This window comes from Petromyzon marinus, assembly GCF_048934315.1.
Source record: "Petromyzon marinus isolate PM22_M1 ecotype Great Lakes invasive population chromosome 83 unlocalized genomic scaffold, UKy_Petmar_22M1.pri1.0 chr83_unloc.2, whole genome shotgun sequence".
Lineage (NCBI taxonomy): Eukaryota > Metazoa > Chordata > Hyperoartia > Petromyzontiformes > Petromyzontidae > Petromyzon > Petromyzon marinus.
This window is the reverse complement of record NW_027422635.1, coordinates 567,787-590,661: the sequence shown is the minus strand read 5'-3', so window position 1 is coordinate 590,661 and position 22,875 is coordinate 567,787. Positions and strand designations below refer to the sequence as shown.

The 22,875-nt window shown below is 45.7% G+C and overlaps 1 protein-coding gene across 1 annotated transcript in view; it reads right to left on the bottom strand.

Annotated features, from left to right (window-relative positions):
* LOC116938298 (FAS-associated factor 2-A-like) overlaps window positions 1-22,875 on the bottom strand; it is a 103,567-nt gene that overhangs the window by 3,987 nt on the left and 76,705 nt on the right. The window contains exon 7 of the mRNA XM_076058984.1: window positions 4,226-4,369. Within this exon, the coding sequence (XP_075915099.1) occupies window positions 4,226-4,369 (144 nt within the window). The remainder of the gene's footprint in view (window positions 1-4,225; window positions 4,370-22,875) is intronic.

Genomic DNA, 22,875 nt, shown 5'->3' with positions numbered 1-22,875 from the left:
CTCACCACCTCACTCACCACCTCACTCACCCCTCACTCACTCACCACCTCACTCACTCACCTGGGTGGTGTGCGTGTCACTCACCCCTCACTCACCACCTCACTCACCCCTCACTCACTCACCCACCCCTCACTCACCTGGGTGGTGTGCGTGTCACTCACCCCTCACTCACCCCCTGAGTCACTCACCACCTCACTCACTCACCACCTCACTCACCACCTCACTCACCCCTCACTCACCACCTCACTCACCCCTCACTCACCACCTCACTCACTCACCACCTCACTCACCACCTCACTCACCCACCACCTCACTCACCTGGGTGGTGTGCGTGTCACTCACCACCTCACTCACCACCTCACTCACCACCTCACTCACCCCTCACTCACTCACCTGGGTGGTGTGCGTGTCACTCACCACCTCACTCACCACCTCACTCACTCACCTCTCACTCACCTGGGTGGTGTGCGTGTCACTCACCACCTCACTCACTCACCACCTCACTCACCCCTCACTCACCACCTCACTCACCACCTCACTCACCCACCCCTCACTCACCTGGGTGGTGTGCGTGTCACTCACCCCTCACTCACCCCCTGAGTCACTCACCACCTCACTCACTCACCACCTCACTCACCACCTCACTCACCCCTCACTCACCACCTCACTCACCCCTCACTCACCACCTCACTCACTCACCACCTCACTCACCACCTCACTCACCCACCACCTCACTCACCTGGGTGGTGTGCGTGTCACTCACCACCTCACTCACCACCTCACTCACCACCTCACTCACCCCTCACTCACTCACCTGGGTGGTGTGCGTGTCACTCACCACCTCACTCACCACCTCACTCACTCACCTCTCACTCACCTGGGTGGTGTGCGTGTCACTCACCACCTCACTCACCACCTCACTCACCCCTCACTCACCACCTCACTCACCACCTCACTCACCCACCCCTCACTCACCTGGGTGGTGTGCGTGTCACTCACCCCTCACTCACCCCCTGAGTCACTCACCACCTCACTCACTCACCACCTCACTCACCACCTCACTCACCCCTCACTCACCACCTCACTCACCCCTCACTCACCACCTCACTCACTCACCACCTCACTCACCACCTCACTCACCCACCACCTCACTCACCTGGGTGGTGTGTGTGTCACTCACCACCTCACTCACCACCTCACTCACCACCTCACTCACCCCTCACTCACTCACCTGGGTGGTGTGCGTGTCACTCACCACCTCACTCACCCCTCACTCACTCACCTGGGTGGTGTGCGTGTCACTCACCACCTCACTCACCACCTCACTCACCCCTCACTCACTCACCACCTCACTCACTCACCTGGGTGGTGTGCGTGTCACTCACCCCTCACTCACCACCTCACTCACCCCTCACTCACTCACCCACCCCTCACTCACCTGGGTGGTGTGCGTGTCACTCACCCCTCACTCACCCCCTGAGTCACTCACCACCTCACTCACTCACCACCTCACTCACCACCTCACTCACCCCTCACTCACCACCTCACTCACCCCTCACTCACCACCTCACTCACTCACCACCTCACTCACCACCTCACTCACCCACCACCTCACTCACCTGGGTGGTGTGCGTGTCACTCACCACCTCACTCACCACCTCACTCACCACCTCACTCACCCCTCACTCACTCACCTGGGTGGTGTGCGTGTCACTCACCACCTCACTCACCACCTCACTCACTCACCTCTCACTCACCTGGGTGGTGTGCGTGTCACTCACCACCTCACTCACTCACCACCTCACTCACCCCTCACTCACCACCTCACTCACCACCTCACTCACCCACCCCTCACTCACCTGGGTGGTGTGCGTGTCACTCACCCCTCACTCACCCCCTGAGTCACTCACCACCTCACTCACTCACCACCTCACTCACCACCTCACTCACCCCTCACTCACCACCTCACTCACCCCTCACTCACCACCTCACTCACTCACCACCTCACTCACCACCTCACTCACCCACCACCTCACTCACCTGGGTGGTGTGCGTGTCACTCACCACCTCACTCACCACCTCACTCACCACCTCACTCACCCCTCACTCACTCACCTGGGTGGTGTGCGTGTCACTCACCACCTCACTCACCACCTCACTCACTCACCTCTCACTCACCTGGGTGGTGTGCGTGTCACTCACCACCTCACTCACCACCTCACTCACCCCTCACTCACCACCTCACTCACCACCTCACTCACCCACCCCTCACTCACCTGGGTGGTGTGCGTGTCACTCACCCCTCACTCACCCCCTGAGTCACTCACCACCTCACTCACTCACCACCTCACTCACCACCTCACTCACCCCTCACTCACCACCTCACTCACCCCTCACTCACCACCTCACTCACTCACCACCTCACTCACCACCTCACTCACCCACCACCTCACTCACCTGGGTGGTGTGTGTGTCACTCACCACCTCACTCACCACCTCACTCACCACCTCACTCACCCCTCACTCACTCACCTGGGTGGTGTGCGTGTCACTCACCACCTCACTCACCCCTCACTCACTCACCTGGGTGGTGTGCGTGTCACTCACCACCTCACTCACCACCTCACTCACCCCTCACTCACTCACCACCTCACTCACTCACCTGGGTGGTGTGCGTGTCACTCACCCCTCACTCACCACCTCACTCACCCCTCACTCACTCACCCACCCCTCACTCACCTGGGTGGTGTGCGTGTCACTCACCCCTCACTCACCCCCTGAGTCACTCACCACCTCACTCACTCACCACCTCACTCACCACCTCACTCACCCCTCACTCACCACCTCACTCACCCCTCACTCACCACCTCACTCACTCACCACCTCACTCACCACCTCACTCACCCACCACCTCACTCACCTGGGTGGTGTGCGTGTCACTCACCACCTCACTCACCACCTCACTCACCACCTCACTCACCCCTCACTCACTCACCTGGGTGGTGTGCGTGTCACTCACCACCTCACTCACCACCTCACTCACTCACCTCTCACTCACCTGGGTGGTGTGCGTGTCACTCACCACCTCACTCACTCACCACCTCACTCACCCCTCACTCACCACCTCACTCACCACCTCACTCACCCACCCCTCACTCACCTGGGTGGTGTGCGTGTCACTCACCCCTCACTCACCCCCTGAGTCACTCACCACCTCACTCACTCACCACCTCACTCACCACCTCACTCACCCCTCACTCACCACCTCACTCACCCCTCACTCACCACCTCACTCACTCACCACCTCACTCACCACCTCACTCACCCACCACCTCACTCACCTGGGTGGTGTGCGTGTCACTCACCACCTCACTCACCACCTCACTCACCACCTCACTCACCCCTCACTCACTCACCTGGGTGGTGTGCGTGTCACTCACCACCTCACTCACCACCTCACTCACTCACCTCTCACTCACCTGGGTGGTGTGCGTGTCACTCACCACCTCACTCACCACCTCACTCACCCCTCACTCACCACCTCACTCACCACCTCACTCACCCACCCCTCACTCACCTGGGTGGTGTGCGTGTCACTCACCCCTCACTCACCCCCTGAGTCACTCACCACCTCACTCACTCACCACCTCACTCACCACCTCACTCACCCCTCACTCACCACCTCACTCACCCCTCACTCACCACCTCACTCACTCACCACCTCACTCACCACCTCACTCACCCACCACCTCACTCACCTGGGTGGTGTGTGTCACTCACCACCTCACTCACCACCTCACTCACCACCTCACTCACCCCTCACTCACTCACCTGGGTGGTGTGCGTGTCACTCACCACCTCACTCACCCCTCACTCACTCACCTGGGTGGTGTGCGTGTCACTCACCACCTCACTCACCACCTCACTCACCCCTCACTCACTCACCACCTCACTCACTCACCTGGGTGGTGTGCGTGTCACTCACCCCTCACTCACCACCTCACTCACCCCTCACTCACTCACCACCTCACTCACTCACCTGGGTGGTGTGCGTGTCACTCACCACCTCACTCACCACCTCACTCACTCACCACCTCACTCACCACCTCACTCACCACCTCACTCACCACCTCACTCACCCCTCACTCACCTGGGTGGTGTGTGTGTCACTCACCACCTCACTCACCACCTCACTCACTCACTCACCACCTCACCCCTCACTCACCTGGGTGGTGTGTGTGTCGAGGAATCTCCGAGAGAGCCTCGTGCCGTCTGGCAGCTTCAAGACGGCGGTGATGGCGCCCGGGTGACCGGCCGGCGGCTCCTCCGGCATCAGCAGGGCCCGACGCTGACGCTCACGAGCCACCTCCTGTACAGTACAACACACACTGTACCACTGTACCACTGTATCACTGTACCACTGTAACACTGTATCACTGTAACACTGTAACACTGTACCACAGCAGGGCCCGACGCTGACGCTCACGAGCCACCTCCTGTACAGTACAACACACACTGTACCACTGTACCACTGTATCACTGTACCACTGTAACACTGTATCACTGTAACACTGTAACACTGTACCACAGCAGGGCCCGACGCTGACGCTCACGAGCCACCTCCTGTACAGTACATCACGCACTGTAACACTGTAACACTGTCACTGTAAAACTGTGTCACTATAACACTGCACCACTGTAACACTGTATCACTGTAACACTGTAACACTGTACCACAGCAGGGCCCGACGCTGGCGCTCACGAGCCACCTCCTGTACAGTACATCACGCACTGTAACACTGTAACACTGTCACTGTAAAACTGTGTCACTATAACACTGCACCACTGTAACACTGTATCACTGTAACACTGTAACACTGTACCACAGCAGGGCCCGACGCTGACGCTCACGAGCCACCTCCTGTACAGTACAACACACACTGTAACACTGTACCACTGTATCACTGTAACACTGTAACACTGTGTCACTGTGTCACTGTAACACTGTACCACTGTAACACTGTACCACAGCAGGGCCCGACGCTGGCGCTCACGAGCCACCTCCTGTACAGTACAACACACTGTAACACTGTAACACTGTGCTACTGTATCAGTGTCACTGTACCACTGTGCCACTGTACCACAGCAGGGCCCGACGCTGGCGCTCACGAGCCACCTCCTGTACAGTACAACACACTGTAACACTGTAACACTGTGCTACTGTATCAGTGTCACTGTACCACTGTGCCACTGTACCACAGCAGGGCCCGACGCTGGCGCTCACGAGCCACCTCCTGTACAGTACAACACACTGTAACACTGTAACACTGTGCTACTGTATCAGTGTCACTGTACCACTGTGCCACTGTACCACAGCAGGGCCCGACGCTGGCGCTCACGAGCCACCTCCTGTACAGTACAACACACTGTAACACTGTAACACTGTGCTACTGTATCAGTGTCACTGTACCACTGTGCCACTGTACCACAGCAGGGCCCGACGCTGGCGCTCACGAGCCACCTCCTGTACAGTACAACACACTGTAACACTGTAACACTGTGCTACTGTATCAGTGTCACTGTACCACTGTGCCACTGTACCACAGCAGGGCCCGACGCTGGCGCTCACGAGCCACCTCCTGTACAGTACAACACACTGTAACACTGTAACACTGTGCTACTGTATCAGTGTCACTGTACCACTGTGCCACTGTACCACAGCAGGGCCCGACGCTGGCGCTCACGAGCCACCTCCTGTACAGTACAACACACTGTAACACTGTAACACTGTGCTACTGTATCAGTGTCACTGTACCACTGTGCCACTGTACCACAGCAGGGCCCGACGCTGGCGCTCACGAGCCACCTCCTGTACAGTACAACACACTGTAACACTGTAACACTGTGCGACTGTATCAGTGTCACTGTACCACTGTGCCACTGTACCACAGCAGGGCCCGACGCTGACGCTCGCGAGCCACCTCCTGTACAGTACATCACACTGTAACACTGTAACACTGTCACTGTAAAACTGTGTCACTGTAACACTGTAACACTGTACCACTGTATCACTGTCACTGTAACACTGTACCACTGTAACACTGTGCTACTGTATCAGTGTCACTGTACCACTGTGCCACTGTACCACAGCAGGGCCCGGCGCTGGCGCTCGCGAGCCACCTCCTGTACAGTACAACACACTGTAACACTGTGGCACTGTAACACTGTATCACTGTAACACTGTCACTGTACCACTGTGCCACTGTGTCACTGTAACACTGTACCACTGTAACACTGTAACACTGTACCACTGTGTCACTGTACCACTGTAACACTGTACCACTGTGTCACTGTGTCACTGTGACACTGTACCACTGTAACACTGTACCACTGTGACACTGTCACTGTAACACTGTATCACTGTATCACTGTAACACTGTGCTACTGTACCACTGTTACTGTGGCACTGTAACGCTGTATCACTGTAACACTGTGCCACTGTAACACTGTCATTGTAACACTGTAACACTGTATCACTGTAACACTGTAACACTGTCATTGTAACACTGTAACACTGTATCACTGTAACACTGTAACACTGTCACTGTAACACTGTACCACAGCAGGGCCCGGCGCTGGCGCTCGCGAGCCACCTCCTGTACAGTACAACACACTAACACTGTACCACTGTACCACTGTGCCACTAACACTGTCACTGTAACACTGTATCACTGTAACACTGTAACACTGTATCACTGTAACACTGTATCACTGTAACACTGTAACACTGTCACTGTAACACTGTACATCAGCAGGGCCCGGCGCTGGCGCTCGTGAGCCACCTCCTGTACAGTACAACACACTAGCACTGTACCACTGTGTCACTGTGTCACTGTATCACTGTAACACTGTAACACTGTGCCACTGTAACACTGTGCCACTGTAACACTGTCACTGTAACACTGTGCCGCTGTAACACTGTACCACTGTAACACTGTCACTGCAACACTGTAACACTGTACCACTGTGACACTGTAACACTGTGCCGCTGTGCCACTGTATCACTGTAACACTGTGCCACTGTAACACTGGCATTGTAACACTGTAACACTAACACTGTGCCACTGTAACACTGTCACTGTAACACTGTAACACTGTACCACTGTGCCACTGTAACACTGTGCCACTGTAACACGGTGCCACTGTACATCAGCAGGGCCCGGCGCTGGCGCTCGCGAGCCACTCCTGTACAGTACATCACGCACTGTAACACTGTACCACTGCCACTGTGCCACTGTACCACTGTGCCACTGTACCACTGTGCTACTGTGCCACGGTGTCACTGTACCACTGTGCTAGTGTGCCACTGTGCCACTGTACCACCGCGCCACTGTACCACTGTGCTACTGTGCCACTGTACCACAGCAGGGCCCGGCGCTGAGGTACCACCTCCTGTACAGTACAACGCTGATACTACAGTGCCGGTAGTAGTGTGGTAGTAGTGGTAGTGTGGTAGTAGTGGTAGTGTGGTAGTAGTGGTAGTAGTGGTAGTGTGGTAGTAGTGGTAGTGTGGTAGTGTGGTAGTAGTGGTAGAGTGGTAGTGTGGTAGTAGTGGTAGTGTGGTAGTGTGGTAGTGTAGTAGTAGTGTGGTAGTGTGGTAGTAGTGGTAGTGTGGTAGTGTAGTAGTAGTGTGGTAGTGTGGTAGTAGTGGTAGTAGGGGTAGTGTGGTAGTGTGGTAGTAGTGGTAGTGTGGTAGTAGTGGTAGTGTGGTAGTAGTGGTAGTGTGGTAGTAGTGGTAGTAGTGGTAGTGTGGTAGTAGTGGTAGTGTGGTAGTAGTGTGGTAGTAGTGGTAGAGTGGTAGTGTGGTAGTAGTGGTAGTGTGGTAGTGTGGTAGTAGTGGTAGTGTGGTAGTGTGGTAGTAGTGGTAGTGTGGTAGTAGTGGTAGTGTGGTAGTAGTGGTAGTAGTGGTAGTGTGGTAGTAGTGGTAGTGTGGTAGTGTGGTAGTAGTGGTAGTGTGGTAGTGTGGTAGTAGTGGTAGTGTGGTAGTAGTGTGGTAGTAGTGGTAGTGTGGTAGTAGTGGTAGTGTGGTAGTGTGGTAGTAGTGGTAGAGTGGTAGTGTGGTAGTAGTGGTAGTGTGGTAGTGTGGTAGTAGTGGTAGTGTGGTAGTGTGGTAGTAGTGGTAGTGTGGTAGTAGTGGTAGTGTGGTAGTGTGGTAGTAGTGGTAGTAGTGGTAGTGTGGTAGTAGTGGTAGTGTGTTAGTGTGGTAGTAGTGGTAGTGTGGTAGTAGTGGTAGTGTGGTAGTAGTGTGGTAGTAGTGGTAGTGTGGTAGTGTGGTAGTAGTGGTAGTGTGGTAGTAGTGGTAGTAGTGGTAGTGTGGTAGTAGTGGTAGTAGTGGTAGTGTGGTAGTAGTGGTAGTAGTGGTAGTGTGGTAGTAGTGGTAGTGTGGTAGTAGTGGTAGTGTGGTAGTAGTGGTACTAGTGGTAGTGTGGTAGTAGTGGTAGTGTGGTAGTAGTGGTAGTGTGGTAGTGTGGTAGTAGTGGTAGTGTGGTAGTAGTGGTAGTGTGGTAGTAGTGTAGTAGTAGTGGCAGTAGTGGTAGTGTGGTAGTAGTGGTAGTGTGATAGTAGTGGTAGTTTAGTAGTAGTGTGGTAGTGTGGTAGTAGTGGTAGTGTGGTAGTAGTGGTAGTGTAGTAGTAGTGGTAGTGTGGTAGTGTGGTAGTAGAGGTCGTAGTGGTGTGGTAGTAGTGGTAGTGTGGTAGTAGTGGTAGTAGTGGTAGTGTGGTAGTAGTGTAGTAGTAGTAGTGGTAGTAGTGGTAGTGTGGTAGTAGTGTAGTAGTAGTAGTGGTAGTGGGGTAGTGTGGTAGTAGTGGTAGTGTGATAGTAGTGGTAGGTGGTAGTAGTGGTAGTAGTGGTGTGTGGTAGTAGTGTAGTAGTAGTGTGGTAGTGTGGTAGTAGTGGTGTGTGGTAGTGTGGTAGTGTGGTAGTGTGGTAGTGGTAGTGTGGTAGTGTGGTAGTAGTGGTAGTAGTGGTAGTGTGGTAGTAGTGGTAGTGTGGTAGTAGTGTAGTAGTAGTGGTAGTAGTGGTAGTGTGGTAGTAGTGGTAGTGTGGTAGTAGTGGTAGTGTGATAGTAGTGGTAGTGTGGTAGTAGTGGTAGTAGTGTGGTAGTACGTGGTAGTGTAGTAGTAGTGGTAGTTTGGTAGTAATGGTAGTGTGGTAGTAGTGGTAGTGTGGTAGTGTGGTAGTAGTGGTAGTGTGGTAGTAGTGGTAGTAGTAGTGTAGTAGTAGTGGTAGTAGTGGTAGTGTGGTAGTAGTGGTAGTGTGGTAGTAGTGTGGTAGTGTGGTAGTAGTGGTAGTGTGGTGTAGTGTGGTAGTAGTGGTAGTAGTGGTGTGTGGTAGTAGTGGTGTGTAGTAGTAGTGGTAGTGTGGTAGTAATGGTAGTGTGGTAGTAGTGGTAGTGTGGTAGTGTGGTAGTAGTGGTAGTGTGGTAGTAGTGGTATGTAGTAGTGTAGTAGTAGTGGTAGTAGTGGTAGTGTGGTAGTAGTGGTAGTGTGGTAGTAGTGTGGTAGTGTGGTAGTAGTGGTAGTGTGGTAGTAGTGGTAGTAGTGGTAGTGTGGTAGTAGTGGTAGTGTGGTAGTAGTGTGGTAGTGTGGTAGTAGTGGTAGTGTGGTAGTAGTGGTAGTAGTGTTAGTGTGGTAGTAGTGGTAGTAGTGGTACTAGTGGTAGTGTGGTAGTGTGGTAGTAGTGGTAGTGTGGTAGTAGTGGTAGTGTGGTAGTAGTGGTAGTGTGGTAGTAGTGGTAGTGTGGTAGTAGTGGTAGTAGTGGTAGTGTGGTAGTAGTGGTAGTGTGGTAGTAGTGGTAGTGTGGTAGTAGTGGTACTAGTGGTAGTGTGGTAGTAGTGGTAGTGTGGTAGTAGTGGTAGTGTGGTAGTAGTGGTAGTGTGGTAGTGTGGTAGTAGTGGTAGTGTAGTAGTAGTGGTAGTGTGGTAGTGTGGTAGTAGTGGTAGTAGTGGTAGTGTGGTACTGTGGTAGTGTGGTAGTAGTGGTAGTGTGGTAGTAGTGGTAGTAGTGGTAGTGTGGTAGTAGTGTAGTAGTAGTAGTGGTAGTAGTGGTAGTGTGGTAGTAGTGTAGTAGTAGTAGTGGTAGTGGGGTAGTGTGGTAGTAGTGGTAGTAGTGGTAGTGTGATAGTAGTGGTAGTGTGGTAGTAGTGGTAGTAGTGGTAGTGTGGTAGTAGTGTAGTAGTAGTAGTGGTAGTAGTGGTAGTGTGGTAGTAGTGGTAGTGTGGTAGTAGTGGTAGTAGTGTAGTAGTAGTAGTGGTAGTGTGGTAGTAGTGGTAGTGTGATAGTAGTGGTAGTGTGGTAGTGTGGTAGTAGTGGTAGTAGTGGTAGTGGTGGTAGTAGTGTGTGTGTGTAGTAGTAGTTAGTGTGGTAGTAGTGGTAGTAGTGGTGGTAGTGTGGTAGTAGTGTAGTTAGTAGTGGTAGTGTGGTAGTAGTAGTGGTAGTGTGGTAGTTAGTGGTAGTGTGGTAGTAGTAGGTAGTAGTGGTAGTGGTAAGTTGGTAGTAGTGGTAGTGTAGTAGTAGTGGTAGTGTGGTAGTAGTAGTAGTAGTGGTAGTGTGGTAGTAGTGTAGTGTGGTAGTAGTGGTAGTAGTGGTAGTGTGGTACTAGTGGTAGTGTGGTAGTGTGGTAGTAGTGGTAGTGTGGTAGTAGTGGTAGTGTGATAGTAGTGGTAGTAGTGGTAGTGTGGTAGTAGTGTAGTAGTGGTAGTGTGGTAGTAGTGGTAGTAGTGGTAGTGTAGTAGTAGTGTAGTAATAGTGGTAGTAGTGTGGTAGTAGTGGTAGTAGTGGTAGTGTGGTAGTAGTGGTAGTGTGGTAGTAGTGGTAGTAGTGGTAGTGTGGTAGTAGTGGTAGTAGTGGTAGTGTGGTAGTAGTGGTAGTGTGGTAGTAGTGGTAGTGTGGTAGTGTGGTAGTAGTGGTACTAGTGGTAGTGTGGTAGTAGTGGTAGTAGTGGTAGTGTGGTAGTAGTGGTAGTGTGGTAGTAGTGTAGTAGTAGTGATAGTAGTGGTAGTAGTGGTAGTGTGGTAGTAGTGGTAGTGTGGTAGTGTGGTAGTAGTGGTAGTGTGGTAGTGTGGTAGTAGTGGTAGTGTGGTAGTAGTGGTAGTGTAGTAGTAGTGGTAGTGTGGTAGTGTGGTAGTAGTGGTAGTGTGGTAGCAGTGGTAGTAGTGGTAGTGTGGTAGTAGTGGTAGTAGTGGTAGTGTGGTAGTAGTGGTAGTGTGGTAGTAGTGGTAGTGTGGTAGTAGTGGTACTAGTGGTAGTGTGGTAGTAGTGGTAGTGTGGTAGTAGTGGTAGTGTGGTAGTGTGGTAGTAGTGGTAGTAGTGGTAGTGTGGTAGTAGTGGTAGTGTGGTAGTAGTGTAGTAGTAGTGGCAGTAGTGGTAGTGTGGTAGTAGTGGTAGTGTGGTAGTAGTGGTAGTGTGGTAGTAGTGGTAGTGTAGTAGTAGTGGTAGTGTGGTAGTGTGGTAGTAGTGGTAGTGTAGTAGTAGTGTGGTAGTGGTGGTAGTGTGGTAGTAGTGGTAGTGTAGTAGTAGTGGTAGTGTGGTAGTGTGGTAGTAGTGGTAGTAGTGGTAGTGTGGTAGTAGTGGTAGTGTGGTAGTGTGGTAGTAGTGTAGTAGTAGTAGTGGTAGTAGTGGTAGTGTGGTAGTAGTGTAATAGTAGTAGTGGTAGTGGGGTAGTGTGGTAGTAGTGGTAGTGTGATAGTAGTGGTAGTGTGGTAGTAGTGGTAGTAGTGGTAGTGTGGTAGTAGTGTAGTAGTAGTAGTGGTAGTGTGGTAGTAGTGGTAGTGTGGTAGTAGTGGTAGTGTGGTAGTGTGGTAGTGGTAGTGTGGTAGTAGTGGTAGTAGTGGTAGTGTGGTAGTAGTGGTAGTGTGGTAGTAGTGGTAGTGTGGTAGTGTGGTAGTAGTGGTAGTGTGGTAGTAGTGGTAGTAGTGGTAGTGTGGTAGTAGTGGTAGTAGTGGTAGTGTGGTAGTGTGGTAGTAGTGGTAGTGTGGTAGTAGTGGTAGTGTGGTAGTAGTGGTAGTGTGGTAGTAGTGGTAGTAGTGGTAGTGTAGTAGTAGTGGTAGTGTGGTAGTGTGGTAGTAGTGGTAGTGTGGTAGTAGTGGTAGTGTGGTAGTAGTGGTAGTGTGGTAGTAGTGGTAGTAGTGGTAGTGTGGTAGTAGTGGTAGTGTGGTAGTGTGGTAGTAGTGGTAGTGTGGTAGTAGTGGTAGTAGTGGTAGTGTGGTAGTAGTGGTAGTGTGGTAGTAGTGGTAGTGTGGTAGTAGTGGTAGTGTGGTAGTAGTGTGGTAGTAGTGGTAGAGTGGTAGTGTGGTAGTAGTGGTAGTGTGGTAGTAGTGTGGTAGTAGTGGTAGTAGTGGTAGTGTGTAGTAGTGTGGTAGTAGTGGTAGAGTGGTAGTGTGGTAGTAGTGGTAGTGTGGTAGTAGTGGTAGTGTGGTAGTAGTGTGGTAGTAGTGGTAGTGTGGTAGTAGTAGTGGTAGTGTGGTAGTAGTGGTAGTGTGGTAGTGTGGTAGTAGTGGTAGTGTGGTAGTAGTGGTAGTAGTGGTAGTGTGGTAGCAGTGGTAGTAGTGGTAGTGTGGTAGTAGTGGTAGTAGTGGTAGTGTGGTAGTAGTGGTAGTGTGGTAGTAGTGGTAGTGTGGTAGTAGTGGTACTAGTGGTAGTGTGGTAGTAGTGGTAGTGTGGTAGTAGTGGTAGTGTGGTAGTGTGGTAGTAGTGGTAGTAGTGGTAGTGTGGTAGTAGTGGTAGTGTGGTAGTAGTGTAGTAGTAGTGGCAGTAGTGGTAGTGTGGTAGTAGTGGTAGTGTGGTAGTAGTGGTAGTGTGGTAGTAGTGGTAGTGTAGTAGTAGTGGTAGTGTGGTAGTGTGGTAGTAGTGGTAGTGTAGTAGTAGTGTGGTAGTGGTGGTAGTGTGGTAGTAGTGGTAGTGTAGTAGTAGTGGTAGTGTGGTAGTGTGGTAGTAGTGGGTAGTGGTAGTGTGGTAGTAGTGGTAGTGTGGTAGAGTGGTAGTAGTGTAGTAGTAGTAGTGGTAGTAGTGGTAGTGTGGTAGTAGTGTAATAGTAGTAGTGGTAGTGGGGTAGTGTGGTAGTAGTGGTAGTGTGATAGTAGTGGTAGTGTGGTAGTAGTGGTAGTAGTGGTAGTGTGGTAGTAGTGTAGTAGTAGTAGTGGTAGTGTGGTAGTAGTGGTAGTGTGGTAGTAGTGGTAGTGTGGTAGTGTGGTAGTGGTAGTGTGGTAGTAGTGGTAGTAGTGGTAGTGTGGTAGTAGTGGTAGTGTGGTAGTAGTGTAGTAGTAGTGGTAGTAGTGGTAGTGTGGTAGTAGTGGTAGTGTGGTAGTAGTGGTAGTGTGATAGTAGTGGTAGTGTGGTAGTAGTGGTAGTAGTGTGGTAGTAGTGGTAGTGTAGTAGTAGTTGTAGTTTGGTAGTAATGGTAGTGTGGTAGTAGTGGTAGTGTGGTAGTAGTGGTAGTGTGGTAGTAGTGGTAGTAGTAGTGTAGTAGTAGTGGTAGTAGTGGTAGTGTGGTAGTAGTGGTAGTGTGGTAGTAGTGTGGTAGTGTGGTAGTAGTGGTAGTGTGGTGGTAGTGTGGTAGTAGTGGAAGTAGTGGTAGTGTGGTAGTAGTGGTAGTGTAGTAGTAGTGGTAGTGTGGTAGTAATGGTAGTGTGGTAGTAGTGGTAGTGTGGTAGTGTGGTAGTAGTGGTAGTGTGGTAGTAGTGGTAGTAGTAGTGTAGTAGTAGTGGTAGTAGTGGTAGTGTGGTAGTAGTGGTAGTGTGGTAGTAGTGTGGTAGTGTGGTAGTAGTGGTAGTGTGGTAGTAGTGGTAGTAGTGGTAGTGTGGTAGTAGTGGTAGTGTGGTAGTAGTGTGGTAGTGTGGTAGTAGTGGTAGTGTGGTAGTAGTGGTAGTAGTGGTAGTGTGGTAGTAGTGGTACTAGTGGTAGTGTGGTAGTGTGGTAGTAGTGGTAGTGTGGTAGTAGTGGTAGTGTGGTAGTAGTGTGGTAGTAGTGGTAGTGTGGTAGTAGTAGTGGTATTGTGGTAGTAGTGGTAGTGTGGTAGTGTGGTAGTAGTGGTAGTGTGGTAGTAGTGGTAGTAGTGGTAGTGTGGTAGTAGTGGTAGTGTGGTAGTAGTGGTAGTGTGGTAGTAGTGGTAGTGTGGTAGTAGTGTGGTAGTAGTGGTAGTGTGGTAGTAGTAGTGGTATTGTGGTAGTAGTGGTAGTGTGGTAGTGTGGTAGTAGTGGTAGTGTAGTAGTAGTGGTAGTGTGGTAGTGTGGTAGTAGTGGTAGTGTGGTAGTGTGGTAGTAGTGGTAGTGTGATAGTGGTGGTAGTAGTGGAAGTGTGGTAGTAGTGGTAGTAGTGGTAGTGTGGTAGTAGTGGTAGTGTGGTAGTAGTGGTAGTAGTAGTAGTGTGGTAGTGTGGTAGTAGTGGTAGTGTGGTAGTAGTAGTAGTGTGGTAGTGTAGTAGTGTGGTAGTAGTGGTAGTGTGGTAGTAGTGTGGTAGTGTAGTAGTGTGGTAGTAGTGGTAGTGTGGTAGTAGTAGTGGTAGTGTGGTAGTAGTGGTAGTGCGGTAGTAGTGGTAGTGTGGTAGTAGTGGTAGTGTGGTAGTAGTGGTAGTGTAGTAGTAGTGGTAGTGTGGTAGTAGTGTGGTAGTGTGGTAGTAGTGGTAGTGTGGTAGTAGTGGTAGTAGTGGTAGTGTGGTAGTAGTGGTAGTGTGGTAGTAGTGGTAGTGTGGTAGTAGTGGTAGTAGTGGTAGTGTAGTAGTAGTGGTAGTAGTGGTAGTGTGATAGTAGTGGTAGTGTAGTAGTAGTGGTAGTGTGGTAGTAGTGGTAGTAGTGGTAGTGTAGTAGTAGTGGTAGTGTGGTAGTAGTGGTAGTAGTGGTAGTGTAGTAGTAGTGGTAGTGTGGTAGTAGTGGTAGTAGTGGTAGTGTAGTAGTAGTGGTAGTGTGGTAGTAGTGGTAGTAGTGGTAGTGTAGTAGTAGTGGTAGTGTGATAGTAGTGGTAGTGTAGTAGTAGTGGTAGTGTGGTAGTAGTGGTAGTAGTGGTAGTGTGGTAGTAGTGGTAGTGTGGTAGTAGTGGTAGTGTGGTAGTAGTGGTAGTGTGGTAGTAGTGGTAGTAGTGTAGTAGTAGTGTGGTAGTGTGGTAGTAGTGGTAGTGTGGTAGTAGTGGTAGTAGTGTGGTAGTAGTGGTAGTAGTGGAAGTAGTGGTAGTGTGGTAGTAGTGGTAGTGTGGTAGTAGTGGTAGTGTGGTAGTAGTGGTAGTGTGGTAGTAGTGGTAGTGTGGTAGTAGTGGTAGTATGGTAGTAGTGGTAGTAGTAGTGGTAGTGTGGTAGTAGTGGTAGTGTGGTAGTAGTAGTGGTAGTGTGGTACTAGTGGTAGTGTGGTAGTAGTGGTAGTGTGGTAGTAGTGGTAGTAGTAGTGTGGTAGTGTGGTAGTAGTGGTAGTGTGGTAGTAGTGGTAGTGTGGTAGTAGTGGTAGTAGTAGTGGTAGTGTGGTAGTAGTGGTAGTAGTGGTAGTGTGGTAGTAGTGGTAGTGTGGTAGTAGTGGTAGTAGTGGTAGTGTGGTAGTAATGGTAGTAGTGGTAGTGTAGTAATAGTGTAGTGGTAGTAGTACTGATAGTATAGTAGTGTAGTAGTGATAGTATACTAGTAGTAGTGTAGTAGTAGTGATAGTGTAGTAGTAGTAGTGTAGTAGTAGTGATAGTGTAGTAGTAGTGTAGTAGTGTAGTAGTAGTGATAGTGTAGTAGTGTAGTAGTGATAGTATAGTAGTAGTGATAGTATAGTAGTAGTGATAGTATAGTAGTAGTGTAGTAGTGATAGTGTAGTAGTAGTGATAGTATAGTAGTAGTGATAGTGTAGTAGTAGTGTAGTAGTAGTGAGTGTAGTAGTAGTGTAGTAGTGATAGTGTAGTAGTAGTGATAGTGTAGTAGTAGTGCAGTAGTAGTGTAGTAGTAGTAGTGATAGTGTAGTAGTAGTGATAGTGTAGTAGTAGTGCAGTAGTAGTGTAGTAGTAGTAGTGATAGTGTAGTAGTAGTGATAGTGTAGTAGTAGTGTAGTGGTAGTGTAGTAGTAGTAGTGATAGTATAGTAGTGATAGTGTAGTAGTAGTAGTGATAGTATAGTAGTAGTAGTGTAGTAGTAGTAGTAGTGACAGTGATGTAGTGATAGTATAGTAGTAGTGATAGTGTAGTAGTGATAGTAGTAGTGTAGTAGTGACAGTGATGTAGTGATAGTGATGTAGTAGTGATAGTATAGTAGTAGTGATAGTGTAGTAGTAGTGATAGTGTAGTAGTGATAGTGATGTAGTGATAGTGATGTAGTGACCTGTCTCCGCTGAGTCTCATGCTCCACGTCAGCGTAGTAGTGATAGTATAGTACTAGTGTAGTAGTGTAGTAGTAGTAGTGATAATGTAGTAGTAGTGATAGTGTAGTAGTAGTGATAGTGTAGTAGTAGTGATAGTAGTAGTAGTGATAGTATAGTAGTAGTGTAGTAGTAATGATAGTGTAGTAGTAGTAGTGATAGTATAGTAGTAGTGTAGTAGTGATAGTATAGTAGTGTAGTAGTGATAGTATAGTAGTGTAGTAGTGATAGTATACTAGTAGTAGTGACAGTGATGTATTGATAGTATAGTAGTAGTAGTGTAGTAGTAGTAGTGACAGTGATGTAGTGATAGTGTAATAGTAGTAGTAGTGATAGTGTAGTAGCAGTGATAGTGTAGTAGTAGTGATAGTGTAGTAGTAGTGATAGTGTAGTAGTAGTGATAGTGTAGTAGTGATAGTATAGTAGTGATAGTAGTAGTGATAGTATAGTACTAGTGTAGTAGTAGTGATAGTGTAGTAGTAGTGATAGTGTAGTAGTGTAGTAGTAGTGATAGTATAGTACTAGTGTAGTAGTAGTGATAGTGTAGTAGTGTAGTAGTCGTGATAGTATAGTAGTAGTGATAGTATAGTAGTGATAGTGTAGTAGTGTAGTAGTAGTGATAGTATAGTAGTAGTGATAGTGTAGTAGTAGTGATAGTGTAATAGTAGTAGTGATAGTATAGTAGTGATAGTGATGTAGTGATAGTGTAATAGTAGTGTAGTAATAGTGACAGTGATGTAGTTAGTGACCTGTCTCCGCTGACTCTCACGCTCCTCAGCGTAGTAGTGATAGTATAGTACTAGTGTAGTAGTAGTGATAGTGTAGTAGTGATAGTGTAGTAGTAGTGTAGTAGTAGTGTAGTAGTAGTGATAGTGTAGTAGTAGTATAGTAGTAGTGACAGTTTAGTAGTAGTAGTGTAGTAGTGACAGTATAGTAATAGTGATAGTGTAGTAGTAGTGATAGTGTAGTAGTGATAGTGTAGTAGTAGTAGTGATAGTGATGTAGTAGTAGTAGTGATGTAGTAGTAGTAGTGATAGTGTAGTAGTAGTAGTGATAGTATAGTGGTAGTGATAGTGTAGTAGTAGTGATAGTATAGTAGTAGTGATAGTGATGTAGTAGTAGTAGTAGTGATAGTGTAGTAGTAGTGATAGTGTAGTAGTAGTGATAGTATAGTAGTAGTGATAGTATAGTAGTAGTAGTGATAGTATAGTAGTAGTGATAGTAGTGTAGTAGTAGTGATAGTATAGTAGCAGTGATAGTATAGTAGTAGTGATAGTATAGTAGTAGTAGTGATAGTATAGTAGTAGCAGTGATAGTATAGTAGTAGTGATAGTATAGTAGTAGCTGTGATAGTATAGTACTAGTGATAGTATAGTAGTAGTGATAGTAATAGTATAGTAGTAGTGTAGTAGTAGTGATAGTGTAGTAGTAGTAGTAGTGATAGTGTAGTAGTAGTCATAGTGATGTAGTGATAGTATAGTACTAGTGTAGTAGTAGTGATAGTATAGTACTAGTGTAGTAGTAGTGATAGTATAGTACTAGTGTAGTAGTAGTGATAGTATAGTACTAGTGTAGTAGTGATAGTGTAGTAGTAGTGATAGTATAGTACTAGTGTAGTAGTAGTGATAGTATAGTACTAGTGTAGTAGTAGTGATAGTATAGTACTAGTGTAGTAGTAGTGATAGTATAGTACTAGTGTAGTACTAGTGATAGTATAGTACTAGTGTAGTAGTAGTGATAGTATAGTACTAGTGTAGTAGTAGTGATAGTATACTACTAGTGTAGTAGTAGTGATAGTATAGTAGTGTAGTAGTAGTAGTGTAGTAGTGATAGTATAGTAGTAGTAGTGATAGTATAGTAGTAGTACTAGTGATAGTGTAGTAGTAGTAGTGATAGTGTAGTAGTAGTAGTATAGTACTAGTATAGTACTAGTGTAGTAGTGATAGTATAGTAGTAGTGAAAGTGTAGTAGTAGTGATAGTGTAATAATAGTAGTGATAGTGTAATAGTAGTAGTGATAGTATAGTAGTATAGTAGTGATAGTGATAGTGTAGAAGTATAGTAGTGATAGTGATGTAGTGATAGTGTAATAATAGTAGTGATACTATAGTAGTAGTATAGTAGTAGTAATAGTATAGTGATAGTGTAGTAGTGATAGTGTAGTAGTAGTGATAGTGTAGTAGTAGTGATAGTGTAGTAGTAGTAGTGATAGTGTAGTAGTAGTGATAGTATAGTACTAGTGTAGTAGTGATAGTATAGTAGTGATAGTGTAGTAGTGATAGTGATAGTGTAGTAGTGATAGTGTAGTAGTGATAGTGTAGTAGTGATAGTATAGTACTAGTGTAGTAGTGATAGTATAGTAGTGATAGTGTAGTAGTGATAGTGTAGTAGTAGTGATAGTATAGTACTAGTGTAGTAGTAGTGATAGTATAGTACTAGTGTAGTAGTAGTGATAGTATAGTACTAGTGTAGTAGTAGTGATAGTGTAGTAGTAGTGATAGTGTAGTAGTAGTGATAGTATAGTACTAGTGTAGTAGTAGTGATAGTATAGTACTAGTGTAGTAGTAGTGATAGTATAGTACTAGTATAGTAGTAGTGATAGTATAGTATTAGTGTAGAAGTAGTGATAGTATAGTACTAGTGTAGTAGTAGTGATAGTATAGTACTAGTGTAGTAGTAGTGATAGTATAGTACTAGTATAGTAGTAGTGATAGTATAGTACTAGTGTAGTAGTAGTGATAGTATAGTACTAGTGTAGTAGTAGTGACAGTGATGTAGTTAGTGACCTGTCTCCGCTGAGCCTCACGCTCCTCAGCTTAGTAGTAGTGATAGTATAGTACTAGTGTAGTAGTAGTGATAGTAGTAGTGATAGTATAGTAGTAGTGTAGTAGTAGTGTAGTAGTGATAGTGTAGTAGTGATAGTATAGTACTAGTGATAGTAGTAGTGATAGTATAGTACTAGTGTAGTAGTGTAGTAGTAGTGACAGTGTAGTAGTAGTGATAGTATAGTACTAGTGTAATAGTAGTGATAGTATAGTACTAGTGTAGTAGTAGTGATAGTATAGTACTAGTGTAGTAGTAGTGATAGTATAGTACTAGTGTAGTAGTGATAGTATAGTACTAGTGTAGTAGTGATAGTATAGTACTAGTGTAGTAGTAGTGATAGTGTAGTAGTGATAGTGTAGTAGTGATAGTGTAGTAGTAGTGATAGTGTAGTAGTAGTGATAGTGTAGTAGTGATAGTAATAGTATAGTAGTGATAGTATAGTACTAGTGTAGTAGTGATAGTATAGTACTAGTGTAGTAGTAGTGATAGTATAGTACTAGTGTAGTAGTAGTGATAGTATAGTACTAGTGTAGTAGTAGTGATAGTGATGTAGTTAGTGACCTGTCTCCGCTGACTCTCACGCTCCTCAGTGTAGTAGTGATAGTATAGTACTAGTGATAGTAGTAGTGATAGTATAGTACTAGTGTAGTAGTAGTGATAGTATAGTACTAGTGTAGTAGTAGTGATAGTATAGTACTAGTGTAGTAGTAGTGATAGTATAGTACTAGTGTAGTAGTAGTGATAGTATAGTACTAGTGTAGTAGTAGTGATAGTATAGTACTAGTGTAGTAGTAGTGACAGTATAGTACTAGTGTAGTAGTAGTGATAGTATAGTACTAGTGTAGTAGTAGTGATAGTATAGTACTAGTGTAGTAGTAGTGACAGTATAGTACTAGTGTAGTAGTAGTAATAGTATAGTAGTGTAGTAGTAGTAGTGTAGTAGTGATAGTATAGTAGTAGTAGTGATAGTATAGTACTAGTGTAGTTGTAGTGATAGTATAGTAGTAGTGATAGTATAGTAGTAGTACTTTTGATAGTGTAGTAGTAGTAGTGATAGTGTAGTAGTAGTATAGTACTAGTATAGTACTAGTTGTAGTGTAGTAGTGATAGTATAGTAGTAGTGAAAGTGTAGTAGTAGTGATAGTGTAATAATAGTAGTGATAGTGTAATAGTAGTAGTGATACTATAGTAGTAGTATAGTAGTAGTAATAGTATAGTGATAGTGTAGTAGTGATAGTGTAGTAGTGAGTGTAGTAGTAGTGATAGTGTAGTAGTAGTGATAGTATAGTACTAGTGTAGTAGTGATAGTATAGTAGTGATAGTGTAGTAGTGATAGTGTAGTAGTGATAGTGTAGTAGTGATAGTGTAGTAGTAGTGATAGTATAGTACTAGTGTAGTAGTGATAGTATAGTAGTGATAGTGATAGTGTAGTAGTGATAGTGTAGTAGTAGTGATAGTATAGTACTAGTGTAGTAGTAGTGATAGTATAGTACTAGTGTAGTAGTAGTGATAGTGTAGTAGTAGTGATAGTGTAGTAGTAGTGATAGTATAGTACTAGTGTAGTAGTAGTGATAGTATAGTACTAGTGTAGTAGTAGTGATAGTATAGTACTAGTGTAGTAGTAGTGATAGTATAGTACTAGTGTAGTAGTAGTGATAGTATAGTACTAGTGTAGTAGTAGTGATAGTATAGTACTAGTGTAGTAGTAGTAGTGATAGTATAGTACTAGTGTAGTAGTAGTGATAGTATAGTACTAGTGTAGTAGCAGTAGTGATAGTATAGTACTAGTGTAGTAGTAGTGATAGTATAGTACTAGTGTAGTAGTAGTGACAGTGATGTAGTTAGTGACCTGTCTCCGCTGAGCCTCACGCTCCTCATCAGCGTCTCTCCGCTGACTCTCACGCTCCTCAGTGTAGTAGTGATAGTATAGTACTAGTGTAGTAGTAGTGATAGTGTAGTAGTGATAGTGATGTAGTGATAGTATAGTATAGTACTAGTGTAGTAGTAGTGATAGTGTAGTAGTGATAGTATAGTACTAGTGTAGTAGTAGTGATAGTATAGTACTAGTGTAGTAGTGATAGTATAGTACTAGTGTAGTAGTGATAGTGTAGTAGTATTATAGTAGTAGTGATAGTATAGTACTAGTGTAGTAGTAGTGATAGTATAGTACTAGTGTAGTAGTGATAGTATAGTACTAGTGTAGTAGTAGTGATAGTGTAGTACTAGTGTAGTAGTAGTGATAGTATAGTAGTAGTGATAGTGTAGTAGTAGTGATAGTGTAGTAGTAGTGATAGTATAGTACTAGTGTAGTAGTAGTGATAGTATAGTACTAGTGTAGTAGTAGTGATAGTATAGTACTAGTGTAGTAGTAGTGATAGTGTAGTACTAGTGATAGTAGTAGTGATAGTATAGTACTAGTGTAGTAGTAGTGATAGTATAGTACTAGTGTAGTAGTAGTGATAGTGTAGTAGTGATAGTGTAGTAGTAGTGATAGTATAGTACTAGTGTAGTAGTAGTGATAGTATAGTACTAGTGTAGTAGTAGTGACAGTGATGTAGTTAGTGACCTGTCTCCGCTGAGCCTCACGCTCCTCAGTGTAGTAGTGATAGTATAGTACTAGTGTAGTAGTAGTGATAGTATAGTACTAGTGTAGTAGTAGTGATAGTATAGTACTAGTGTAGTAGTAGTGACAGTGATGTAGTGATAGTGTAATAGTAGTGATAGTATAGTACTAGTGTAGTAGTAGTGATAGTATAGTACTAGTGTAGTAGTAGTGACAGTGATAGTATAGTAGTAGTGATAGTATACTAGTAGTGATAGTGTAGTAGTGATAGTATAGTACTAGTGTAGTAGTAGTGATAGTATAGTACTAGTGTAGTAGTAGTGATAGTATAGTACTAGTGTAGTAGTAGTGATAGTATAGTACTAGTGTAGTAATAGTATAGTACTAGTGTAGTAGTAGTGATAGTATAGTACTAGTGTAGTAGTAGTGATAGTATAGTACTAGTGTAGTAGTAGTGATAGTGTAGTACTAGTGATAGTAGTAGTGATAGTATAGTACTAGTGTAGTAGTAGTGATAGTATAGTACTAGTGTAGTAGTAGTGATAGTATAGTACTAGTGTAGTAGTAGTGATAGTATAGTACTAGTGTAGTAGTAGTGACAGTGATGTAGTGACCTGTCTCCGCTGAGCCTCACGCTCCTCGTCAGCATCTCTCCGCTGACTCTCACGCTCCTCAGTGTAGTAGTGATAGTATAGTACTAGTGTAGTAGTAGTGATAGTATAGTACTAGTGTAGTAGTAGTGACAGTGATGTAGTTAGTGACCTGTCTCCGCTGAGCCTCACGCTCCACATCAGCATCTCTCCGCTGACTCTCACGCTCCTCATCTTAGTAGTAGTGATAGTATAGTACTAGTGTAGTAGTAGTGATAGTATAGTACTAGTGTAGTAGTAGTAGTGTAGTAGTAGTGTAGTAGTAGTGATAGTGATGTAGTGATAGTATAGTACTAGTGTAGTAGTAGTAGTGTAGTAGTAGTGATAGTGATGTAGTGATAGTATAGTACTAGTGTAGTAGTAGTGATAGTATAGTACTAGTGTAGTAGTAGTGATAGTATAGTACTAGTGTAGTAGTAGTGATAGTATAGTACTAGTGTAGTAGTAGTGATAGTGTAGTACTAGTGTA